A 12573-nucleotide genomic window follows, 5' to 3' on the forward strand; every position below is an offset into this window, starting at 1 on the left:
ATTCAATCATGGATTGGCGGCCAAAGTCCTGTGCTTGATGACACGGGCGCATATAAAATGGCCGCGTTAGGAGCCAAAGCCAATCCGGAGAGCTTTTACTTTGGCGGTACAAGTCAGTCCTCCATGCAAAACATGTCAGAAAGGACCTGAGAGAGCATAATTCACCATGAGAATATACGGACCTCTAGTGGACTGATTGAGGTATTACACCGTTAAAGCCACTGTTTTACGGAACTTCGTAAAAACGCTCGTCAAAGACCCTTTTGTAACAGGGGTGCTACACTGTTTTTAGGCAAATTAATCAAAGATGCTCTAAATGACAGGAGCACTACTGTTTTTAAGGACCTACTGCAAAAGAATCTAGCCAAATATCCTCTGCTTTTAAGGATCGACTGTAAAAAAAATACAAGTCAAAGATCCTCTATAACCACAGGATCGCGCTGTTGTTTTTGAGGAACTACTGCCAAAAAAAAAAAAAAAAAAAACTCTACATGACCGAGCACAGCTATTTGTAAGGATCTACTGCAAAAAGTGGGCTCCTGTTTTTACGGACTTTCTGCAAAACATTGTCAAAGATCCTCTATATGTCAAAAGTGCTCTGCTGTTGTTAAGGATCTACTGTCAAAAACCATTGTCAATGATCCTCTTATCACAACAGGAGTGCTCTGCTGTTTTCAAAGACCTACTGTAAAAAAAATCTAATCAAAGTTCCTCTGCAACAGGAGCACTGCTGTTTTTAAGGATCCACTGTCAAAACAGCAAATCAAAGAATCTTTACATGATAGGAGTGGTCTGCTGTTTTTAACGACCTACTGCTAAATCATTAAGTCATAGATTATAAATCAGGAGCGCTCTGCTGTTTTTAAGGATATTCTGTTTAAAAAAAAAACTTGTCAATGATCCTTGATTACAACAAGAGTGCTCTGCTGGTTTTAAGGACCTACTGCAAAAAAATCTAGTCAAATATTCTCTTCGACAGGAGCGCTGCTGTTTTTAAGGATCTAAAGTCAAAAACACAAGGCAAGGATCGCCTCTTACGTCAGGGGTACTCTGCTGCTTTTAAGGATGTACTGCAAAACAGCAAATCAAAGAATCTTTACTTGACAGGAGTGGTCTGCTGTTTTTAAGCACTTACTGCAAAAAATCTAGTGAAACAAAATCCTCAACAGGAGCACTGCTGTTTTTCAGGACCAACTGCCAAAACAACACTCGTCAAAAGATCCTCTATTAGAGGAGTGTCCTGCTGTTTTAAGGAATCTGCTGCAAAGAACGTTTGTTGCTCCCAAACTTACAGCCGATTAGTACTACTAAAAGATTGCCATGAAGGGAAATCTGAAGACTGGCATTGTAAAACACCTTCTATGAAAAGTGATAAAACAGAAGACTGTATTAAATCAATCTTTTATTGTCATGAACAGAAAAGCATTGATAGATCTATGCAATAATGTCATTCACACACAACGCAAAGGGTCTGTGGTGAACAGAAGTCCAATAAAATAGTTTGATTAAGATGGGAGGCTAAATGGCAGCAACATATTTGTCCTTTCACAGCGACTATAAATAGATCCAGCAGCTTTTAGCACCATCTATTAATATTCTTAAACCAGTCATACAGTTAATTAATCTGGAACAGTGGGGAAAAACATCAACGAAGGTGATTATCCTTTGGAGCCATGGGTGAATTGTGTGCCAACGGACTGAAAATGGGCAATAAATCAGATTGCAATCTTTACTGGGAAAATCTTTCAAGACATCCCATCTCCTCAAATCAAACCTTGAACACAGCAACCGTTATTTACGTAACTTACCCTTCAATAAATGATCACCAATTAAAAAAAAAAAAAAAGATAAAATGCTAATTTACTTCTAGAGAATATTTAAAACCATTCCGCAATATATTATGAACCGTAAGACAATGCTTTGCACATCATTAAAAATAAACCCAATTGGTAAGAAAACAATACAAACAGCGCCAAGATTGACAGATTGGAGGTCTTCAACCCAGCTGTGATTGACATTCCTGGTCTGATGAGTAGAACAGTCCTGAGCCAGAGCGTGAGCATGTCATCCACTGCACTCACATCTATGAGAGAAGACTCTTTGATTTTACTTGGAGACATCCATTCGTCATTTTACTTAGAAACTTTGTTTTCCTTACGCTAAAGCTGTTGGCGGGCTAAACTTTTAAAGCTGAGCAATAAAAACAACAAATGTTCTTTTTCCTTCTCTTGAGGACTCCAGCTCACAAACATTGATTGGGGGAGGCAAAAGTGGCGTGGCTAGTGGTGTAGGTGCTTCCCTCTAGTGGCCGTGTGCAGGTTCAGCTCGGAGGGGGACTGTCGTCTTTGCTGAAGGGCTGCGTTGATCCCGGTTTGACCCAGGACAGGCCTGAGCCCTGCGTTCCCTTGTGGTGATCCTCAGGTCGTCTCTAGAGGAAATCGGTCACGTAAAAAAGGTGTCTGGCTAAAGAATACATCTTTCTCTGCTAGAAAAATCAGTTGGTGGATTTGTAAACTTGGGTTGCGTTCTGTGCTCGGTTGTTTTTATACAGTAGGAAAAAAATCCCAGACAATAAAAATGCATCACAAACAATGTGAGTGCTTATTGGTTGCAAGAACATAAACAGGTAGGTTTACAGTAAGGACTAATAAGTAAAACAACACGACTCAACTTATACCGTATTGAGCTATATTTAAGATGCCCCCTAATATAAGACAACCCCTCTTTCACAAAACCTTTATTTGGAAAAATAATGAAGAAAAAAAGCTTCTTAACGGTAGTTTGACCATTATGTTAAACGTTAACATAATTCCTCCCTAGGCCTGTCACGATAATCGATAAATTGATTAATCGAACGATTGAAATTTTTTTAAAAAAAAAAACACGCTCATTTTCATTGGGGCTACAGCGGAATGAACAGAGAGTGAACCCTCCTGTCGTCTCCTCCCCTCTTTGTCCCTGTACGTGGAGGTGCGGCTGCCTTGGCTAGCAGTACATTAGCCTCATGAGCCGGCATATGCTAACATGAATGGTGGCACAAAAGCAATCGTTTCTAAGGCGAATGCCACATCCCCGGTGTGGGAACATTTCGGTTTTAAACAGAATGAACACGGTGAACTGGGATGTCGCATTTGTTCAAAAGTAGTGACGAGGAAGCAGGGCAATACGACCAACTTGTATGCACACCTGAAACCAAGGTGGAGAGGAGCCTTCGTCTGGACAGTCAGTGTCGCTTGCTACATTGCCAAAGAAATGCAACATTTCCAGAAATGTTAAAAATGTTTGACAGACAAACACCAATTCCTAAACGGTATAACCCAGCGAAAAAAGACGTGTTGAAGGACATCAGAAACATATTTGAGTCGGCCACCACGGACATGTGGGCCAGCTCAAAAATGAATCCCTACATTAATTTAACAATACGTTTCATAACTGCACGTGTGTGTGCTCTTTTTATTGGAGTGGGTTTTTTTTCTTAAAAGAGACATGGTTTTTTGGTTGTTTATGTTGTTTGTTTAATTTAAAAGCTCTTGACATTCCAATTACAATGTTAAATGCTCTTCAGAAATTAAAGTTTACTGCTTTTGATACCATGTACTCTCATTATTATGTCGCATAATTAATGAAAAGAATGGTCTCAAAAAAATGTCAATAATATTGATTATCGACAAAAATTTGTAGGACATTTATCGACCAGATAAAATTTGCCTACTCCTCTCTGTTTGCCAACTTGCTAACAACCTCCAGGTCACTGGTCTGTGTGTGTGTGTGTGTGTGTGTGACAGGATGAAAAGCTCTGACTCGCTTGGGGATTAAGTTGTTCAACGCCACCTGTGTGCATGTATCAATCTCTAGACTGCAAATATAAGACAACTCATGACCTGTTTTTCCCTTAGGGGGAGGGAAATAGCGTCTTATATTTGTGTCAACAGGGAAATTGCATGGATGATCTCACTGGCTGCAGTATACCAACCAATAGACACGTGCACTTCATGCAAGGCATTATCAGAACAACATGCTAACCGCTTATGTGCTAAACCAAAGAGGTGTTTGCCAAGTCAATGAATGGTCTCATCATTTTCTGTCCTACTTATAGTTGTGTCAAAATAATTTATTGGGGTCAAACCTGATGTGGGTCGGAACGGACAGGGATCGGGTAACATGTTTTGCTTCGCACAATTTTATCATAATTGGAACAAAAGTTGCCAAGTAAAAAGCAAAAGCATTAATGAACCGCATTTGTGACATATTGCATCATGACAAGCACATTTTCCGAACAAAAATGCACAGATTGAGACACCAAATGAGGCACACCAGCACAGCAGTCCTCAGCTACCACAGCCCAACAAGATACCGACTTCGAAGCAACTTACTTTGTATGTGAACATTCGCTCTTTTGCCTCCTCATGAACAGCTGGATTCCATGGAGAAAAGCTGCAGCAGAAACGGCATCATTCATCCCGTACACAAAAAGGTGAAATAAGATGATTACCTTATTGCGTAGGGATCGTCTATCTTGGGCTGGTCAAACAGACGGCTGTTGCATAGTTTCACACTGTCCACCACTTTGCTCTTAAACAACTGCACATCTTTCTCATAGCTGAGGGGACAACAGTTGTGAGAACTTGGATGCAAAGGATGCATACGTAAAATCATTCATAAAGCAAACAACCAAAAATATAATCGGAAATATGGAACAACTCCCCCCCCCCCCCCCCCCCCCAAGTTGGCCAAACTGGTGTAATTATTCAATACATCCAACGCTCACAACTCCAACAATTAGTGGCACGTAGCTAAAACTTAAAAGGGTCACTGACGTATTTTTTCAACTTTGCTAAAATATCTTCTATATTGTTTGTAATTATGTTCTACGTTGTTCGTTTTTTTTTAAGTGAACTTTAAATTATTAAAAATAAAATTTTTGTACGTGCCGGCCGCCATTTTTGGTCTGAACTTCTTAGACAAGGGGTGTTTCCCAAAGTGACGCCAGCGAAGGCGCAGCTCTCATCTTAGGCAGCGTAAACAAACATGAGAGAAGAGACAGAGACAGACATTTGCAGTGATTATAGAAAAGCATTATAGCAAAGATTTGAGCGATGTGTCATTAGTTTGAGGAGAAAGAAACATATCGCTTTGAAAGTACGTTTTATAAACACATAATGTTACGCTATAAAAATATGTAAATAAGACATGTTACTGTGGTCTGCGGCAACTTTGACGCCTTTCTCCTCCTCTAGTGTTGTTGCTAGCTTCCTAGCATCCAAAATGCACTTATACCATACTTGTAAAGGTGTTTCTTTATCGCAGTCTTCGGTGAAATGAATACAATGCGGTGGTCCATATCACACATACCGAAATTAGTACTTGCTCCGTTCTAATGACAGCCATAGCTCCACCCGGTGCTGCTCACAACAAAGCACTTTCCTCGGCGGCCACGGCGGGTGGCTATCGTACTTGCTTTGTTCATTGTAGTCTTTGTTCAACAGTCGTCTTTTGGAAAAGTATCACCCGGACACTGAACAGTCAGCAGCAGCACAACATTTAGGCATGACTACTGTTTTGATGAAAAATATACAGAACGAAGTCAACACACCAACTCTAGTGTTTGTTTGCCAAGATGAGAGGCGTCCCTATTTTGATGTCAATTGGGAAACGCCCACATTCCAAGACGGAATTCAGAAGAATTTCCCACCAACGTTGCTTAAATATGTTATGCATCGTTTGTAATTATGTCCTACGTTGTTCGTTTTTTGATAGTGAACATTAAATCGTAAATATTACATTTTTGTACATGGTGGGCGCCATTCTGAATTTTCTGTGCGGGGCGTTTCCGGACGTGACGTCAGTGAAGTCGCAGCTCTCAGTTTACGCCTCGTGAACAACCCTTAGAGGCAGTTCGTCGACTTCCTTCGGAATATTTCTCATCAAAATCGTAGTCATGCCAAAACGTTGTGCTGCCGCTGGCTGTTCAAAGTGCCCGAGTGATACTGTCAGTTTTTCTTTCCCAAAAAGACAAAAGGTTTAATGACGCAAGTCAATGGACCACCGCCTTGCATTTATTTCACTGAAGACTGCTATGAAGAAACACCCTTTACCAGAAGCATTTGGCTTGAAAGTACGGTATAAAGGCATTTTGGATGCTAGGATGCTATGCTACACAAGACAAAAGGAGGAGAATGTAGTCAAAGTTGCCACAGAACACTGCAAGTCATGTCTTATTTACATATTGGATTCTAAACACTTTGCCACCATCGAGACAAGCATTATACATGTTATAAAACATTTTCACAGCGATAGTGAGAATAACATGCATAGAAAATGGTTGGATGTTGACAGTATGTTGGCGGCTGCAAAATACACACTAAAAAAAAAAAGGCTATAAAGAACCCTTTACGCTCATTAAGAAGCAGATTTAAAACAATAACTGAAGGTTAAACGACTCCAAGGTCATTTACACTTACCATTCTCTTCATCTCCACGTCTTTTCCCTCATCAGACTAGTGTGATCGTCAGTGGTTCGAATAAAAACGGCTTAATACCCTGTTCTGCAAGTTATCTCCAGATGTTTCTTGCTCCTCAAAAACTATGGGCACATTGCTCAAATCCTCGCGACAATGAATGTAAACATCCTCTGCCTGTATGCCACTATGTCCGTTTACATGTGAATGTGCCTTCACCCACGTTACTTCCGGAAATGACCCTTTTCTGGGCAGATCATTCAGAATGGCGCCCGCCACGTACAAAAATGTAATTTAAGAATTTAACATTCGCTTTCATAAAACTAACAACATAGAAAATAATTACAAACAATGTAGAACATATTTAAGCAAAGTTGAAAAATCACGTCAGTGGCCCTTTACTGATGTGCTTTTTTGTTTTTTTGACTGTGAGAGGTTGTTTTTGCTTTCAGAGGTGATGATTTTGGACACTCACAGCACAGCAGCTTCTGGGTTGAGGGGTTCTGTGGTGTGGATCTTGTAGAAAATTGTACGTGCATACATGAGGACCTGCCAGATGTGGTTGTGATTCCGTCTGCAAAGAACACATGATAAGGAAGATGTGTGTTGGCTATGTCGTATAAAGTGCATAGGAATAAAAAGGAGAGAATTACCTCCATTTGGTGAAAGTTCTTTTGACATCAAGTTCGCCAGAAACTGGGTCGACGAGCGGGTGGAAGACTGGCATGTCAAACACTAATTTCTGTAATACAGCATTGAAACAATATTATATTAAGACCATCCTACTGAAAATGTACAAGAGTTGAATTCACGAACATTTATTGTTGAAGTGCAGTTGAACCCTGACTTCAGTTAAGCGAGCATCAAATGATTAACTTGATTAACTGAGCTTTTGCTTTTTCAAGACACTTACACGAAAAGAAGCCTCAACAAGAGTGGTTAAAAGTAGTTTATGGTGAAAATGCACCATGAGCTACTTGCCATCAAGGCAGACAGTTTTTATATTTTACAGTGGCTGACTTCAAGATTCAAGAGATTCAAGATTCAAGAGAGTGTTATTGTCATGTGCATAGTACAACAGCAGTTATACCATGCAATGAAAATCTTATTCTGTTCATTCTCCCAAGAAAAGAAAGAAAACAAATGAAAGAATAAGAACATAAGAAACATAAACACATAAACATAAATACCAATAAATTAGCAATGGATTAACATTAAGATCAATTGCTTTGGTATGGAATGGGGCCCGACCAATTAATCAGCCGATTACAGCCATTAGAGAAGAAACTGGTAAACGTAATTAATTCCACAAGATGGCTGCACCTGCATTTGCGGCATCATGAGTAGTCGGCATCCAGCAGCTTTATCTACCTCTACATGCGCTTTATACACAGCTCATGAATGTGAATGTAAAGTATTACTCACTGGACAATCGCCGTCTGGATAGTTATCTGGGATATACACAGTGAATTTGAAGACTCCATCCTGGTATAAGCCATGTCTGATGAATATGACTCCAAACCACACTAAACACAAGGAGACAGAAAATATTAGCATTGAAGGTGCGAGGCGGATAGAGCAACTAATATCCACATCCAACAAACACTCACTGAGCGCTGACTTGTAAGACGGCTGCACATAAATTCCAGGCAGTTTCTGCTTAATCACGAGTGTGCTGCAGGTCACATGACAGCCAAGTTCAAATCAATTCAAAACACAAAAAGTGGGGGGAAAAAAAAGCATATAACTCTACTCTTTCAGCAGTGACCAAAAGTGATTCCTATGTAGCAACTTACAACTCGGCCAGCAGGGAGTACTCCAAGTAAAATGGTCCGTAGGGCACATGTGGGCTGTTGGCAGAGTGGGCCGGGCTGCCCATGCCTGTGGGCTTAGTGACGGCGGTTGCATTCTTGGGGATGGCTGGAAGCTGCTTCTTGCTGAAGGGCTGCCGGGGCGGGCTGGTCTTCTGCTCCCCCTGTCCGCCTTGGTCCTCGCCATCAGGCCTCTGCAAAATAACACAGCTGACATCTCAGCATGGACGCGCTCAGGGCGGGGTCTACATGTGCTTTGAGCGTCTTCTCAGGTTACGGTGCACCTCATCTAGATGAAGTCAAAGCAAAAGTGTGCTTACATAGGCGAATCGTTTGAGGAAATGGCACTGTAGACATTTACAACTGCACAGAAGGATGCTGGGAACGTACCAGGAAGTTGTCCTGATGATATTCACCATTTAAAAAGGATGTGACTTGTGTCTTTCCTGGCTGTTCAGCACTTAATGGGTTAAGCAATGACCCCAAATGGTGGACTATGTGTCTTACAGCATAGTTTCCTTTGATGATTTTTGGACATTCCCATCCGCGTGCAAACAGAAGTTGTCCCTTGCTACATCGTGGCACGCACGAACATCGCACCCTCACTCTATCGTGTTTTTTTCACAAAGTAATGAATTAATAAATGATCGCCGTTTCGTGGTTTTATTTGAGTTTTAGACAATTTAATACGGGAAGAACTCGCAAACTGCACTTCTGTGTTGTATTCTGTTGTCGTAATCGGTAAAATAAAAAAATAAAAAAAAAAACATAAAAAAAAGACAAACTTGCTTTACATTTGCGGCTCTAGACTATTTTTCTTTAGTATAATACCGGCAAAATGGCTCATTAGATAGTAAAGGTTGCCGACCCCTGATCAAAACCTTGGTTTCATACGAGTAGTTTGACACTGGAGCAGATTTCTAATTGTCATTTTTTTTCTATGGGTAAAAAACTGAAACTCTAACATCAAACAAGCTTTCATGGGCTCATTCCATGAGCTGACGCCACGCATGATGGTTCCAACTCTGCATTTTGTGCCTTCAAGAGCAGTCGACTTTGGGGGTTCGTCTGTTGTGACTGCAAGTACACAGCTGACAGCTTCATGACCAAGTAGCAACTCCACAAAAATGCCTTCCCAGACTTACTGTTTTTACAGCAAGCGTGTGTGACAATGCCAAACCTTCAATTACAACCACAACTATCACACATCAGCTTTGACCGTTTTCTTTTATACTTTACCTTACGACTCGTATTGGCAGACATGCTCCAGAAGGGGTTCATTACTCATGAAGAGGTTCAGTATGGTGCTCCCCCGTTTTCCCTTTAAGTAGGTCCCATGACAAGGGCTTTTCAGGCCATACATGAAACAAATTGTGTGGCTCTGCAGACAGAGGACAGATAAACACGTGACGTTGCCATACTTGTCACACAGCAGTCTTCACAACATCCGCACAAACTAGTGCTAAATTGGTTAATTCCAGTAGTGTTACTGTATTGTCAAATTGTGTACGTTAACAATTGTATAACCACATGTTCAAGTCGGCTAATAATATTACGAATGCACGTTAAACGTATATAAAATGAGTTGCAGGCGTTGAACTTCAGTGTCATTCGCCTAGCTAGGCTGAGGGCTTACATTAGCAGGGTAGCGACTGCTATGCGGATAACTTCTTACCTAAATATTTGAAATTCCTATACACAGCATAGCATTATCTTTTCCAAACGACTGGCTAACGCTCAATACATGAATTTCTAAACAATCTGACGTTACCTCACTTGCTTACTTGAACCAAACCTTTAGCATTAGCATTAGCAAGATCGATTTAGCGTCGGTGACAACGTGAATATTCCTCAAATTTACCGCGCTAGCCTTCCGAAAACAGTCAACACACGTCCCCAAGACTTTCAATAACATAAAAAGCGGTGTACCTCAGCTTAAGTGCGGCAAATACTCATCTCTTCGTCATCCCATGGGTGTAAACACGGCTAACTAGCTGGTAGCGTTAGTGGAGCTATGGAGCTAAACACTTTGACAGCCGGAGCTCAAGCTAACATAATAAGGGGGGCGTTTCTATGTGGGAGCGCACATGCTCATTGGTCCAGTGATATGTCATTCGTGTTTTTTATTCGCCTGAATTCAGTCACGTGAGAAACAGGAAATGGATCCTTGGTGACAGCGACGACGTGTGGAAGAAAGGTGAAAGAAACAGCAAAAAGGCACAGTTTTGGAGAAACAGACACCTCGAAGTTCATTTAATCATTAACTGTGTCCTACAACCACCACTATAAATTAGTAACGCCATTCACTCATGCCAGTTTCACAATTAGAAAAGGACATAAAGCTAGCAAATGACTCCGCAGCCACCTGTCACTATTAGCAGCTGTCAAGTGCCAAGACATCAAATTACAGTACTTTTGTCCATCAAATACTGTCAAGAATGCAAAGTCACACATGTGTCGAGATATTATGCTTGAAAATTTTAGAAAAGTGTGCAAAGTGGACATTATTCACTAATAGATTGCATTCTTGGACCACTTCCAAATGGTAATTGAGATGGCCATAAAATTTTGTATTTATGACACTCTAATCAAGCCTTCACTGTGTCTATGCCATTCGTATCAATATGTTTGAAAATTAAGAGAGAATGTTGAGAATACTTTTACTACTTTTACTAGAATACTTCAAATTGGCTTGCCATTTGCAACTATCCACACACCAACAGGAGGCCATCGAACTAAATGCCTGCCTCCCTCACGGTGCAAACAAAAGTAACCCATGGAACACAGGCTAGATAAAAACCTACACAGTAACATACATTCAAAACAATACTATTTTAAATTTATAACCCATAATGCTGTTTTGGGGAAGTGTGCGTGTGGGCTTCCCAGCATGTTTTGCGGTTTATACATGAGTATAAAACAGTATTGTTTTGCATGTATATTAGTGTGTAAGCATCTGTTTCGATAGCTGATGAAAAAGTAGCGCATGCTGAATCGCGAATATACGGGGATCCACTCTATACTCAATCAGTCACCAGGAGTCCAGCACAGGGGCGGACTCACAATTAGGCAAACACAGGCCCCTCTCATAAGAAGTGATTATTGATTTTTTTTTCTTCAATTTAAAGTACATACTATTGTTTTAGGCTTAAAACTACATCAAAATGCAAAATATTTCATAAGCGCTTCGACCGCTGCCCCTCCCTTCTCATGCAATGGACTATTCCATGTTACTGCGCATGTCCACATTGGTTCCGGAAGACGGAAGTGAAACAAACTCGGTCTTACCCCAGTGGTGCGGGAGAGGAGAAGAAGTCGAGTTCAAAACAAACCGTTTTTATCCAAAACAATGAAGGTGTCCTCAGGGCATTCAATCGATCGCAACTGGACTGCTCAGGTTGTCTTTAAAGACTTTTTGTAATTTTTAAAGACTTTTTTCCGAGCAGGCTTCATCAGTGCATGCTCAAAGAATACAATGACCTGGATGAATGAGAATACACTGCTCCCTCGTTTATCACGGGGGATAGGTTCCCAAAAGAGCCTATAATAAGTGAAATCCGTGAAGTAGCCAAGTTAATTATATACAGTATGTTTTAAGGCTCACCATACACTTTATATACTTTTGTCAGGCAGGCATTAACATTTTCTCACATTTCTCTAATGTTTAAACCCTCTCAAAGTTCAAATGTTGTTAGAATTTTATTGATCAACCTACTAGGTTTGACACCGTGCCTCTGCATCCTGGCGCCGCTCCGCTGAAGCGTTTTTTTATGCTTGTTAAAACACATTGCTGCTGTCTTTGTATTTCCTTCCTCCTCGTCCTCCTCCTTGAACCGGAGATTCATTTAGAGTATTCCGTAATGGTGTCCTACAGCTGCAAATTCTACCTTCCTTCAGCATGTCCAGAAGTCCAATGTTTTGTGCGATGGTCGGATTCCCCTGCCTTTTGGGTGCAGAACGTTTTGTGGACATTGTGGGTTTTGTTGGGGGGGAAACGTGCAAACATACAGAGGTCAGAGTCACTGCAAGCTGTTTGCTAGCGATCACACAACAGGAAACACGGCAGTGCTGCACAAAGGAGATTGCTTGACAATGGTCTACAGCCAATGAGAACGCAAAACACAATGGGCGGGTTCTCCCTTAGCCAATAAAGATGCAGAACACAATAAAATACAATAATACAATAACAGACATACAACAGAGCACCGATAGCTCGCTGTATTACACCACAAGGACGCAGAGCAATGCACGTTCATACGCTGTTAAAAAAAAACATGCAAAATTGCACTTTAAATTAAACGGCG

At 40.9% G+C, this 12573-nt stretch overlaps 1 protein-coding gene across 3 annotated transcripts; it reads right to left on the reverse strand.

The window, feature by feature from the left end:
• Positions 1-1389: 1389 nt before the first annotated feature.
• aktip (akt interacting protein) lies at positions 1390-10327 on the reverse strand. 3 transcript variants are annotated; one of them, XM_054771951.1, is made up of 11 exons: positions 10199-10327; positions 9509-9650; positions 8255-8463; positions 8069-8133; positions 7884-7984; positions 7112-7200; positions 6934-7032; positions 4493-4600; positions 4374-4434; positions 3187-3236; positions 1390-2428 (listed from the first exon to the last, which is right to left on the reverse strand). In XM_054771951.1, exons 2-11 carry the CDS (start codon positions 9548-9550, stop codon positions 2302-2304), a joined length of 951 nt encoding a protein of 316 aa, XP_054627926.1. In that variant the 5' UTR covers positions 9551-9650; positions 10199-10327; the 3' UTR covers positions 1390-2301. The 3 variants fall into 3 exon arrangements, with proteins under 3 accessions (XP_054627926.1, XP_054627928.1, XP_054627927.1); XM_054771953.1 differs by lacking the exon at positions 3187-3236 and having other exon boundaries at positions 1390-2083; XM_054771952.1 differs by lacking the exon at positions 3187-3236 and having other exon boundaries at positions 1391-2428.
• Between the last annotated feature and the right edge of the window lie 2246 nt (positions 10328-12573).

Source organism: Dunckerocampus dactyliophorus, chromosome 3 (genome assembly GCF_027744805.1).
Source record: "Dunckerocampus dactyliophorus isolate RoL2022-P2 chromosome 3, RoL_Ddac_1.1, whole genome shotgun sequence".
NCBI classification, from domain to species: domain Eukaryota; kingdom Metazoa; phylum Chordata; class Actinopteri; order Syngnathiformes; family Syngnathidae; genus Dunckerocampus; species Dunckerocampus dactyliophorus.

What these genes read in the sequence shown, in the direction of transcription:
- aktip (XM_054771951.1), bottom strand. Translation starts at nt 9,550, where the DNA reads ATGAACCCCTTCTGGAGCATGTCTGCCAATACGAGTCGTAAG. An exon ending in ATCCAGACGGCGATTGTCCA is followed by an intron (nt 7,201 to 7,883) that starts GTGAGTAATACT and finishes GCTGTATTACAG; the next exon opens with AAATTAGTGTTTGACATGCC. An exon ending in CCTCTCCACCTTGGTTTCAG is followed by an intron (nt 2,429 to 3,186) that starts GTGTGCATACAA and finishes GATTTCCTCTAG; the next exon opens with AGACGACCTGAGGATCACCA.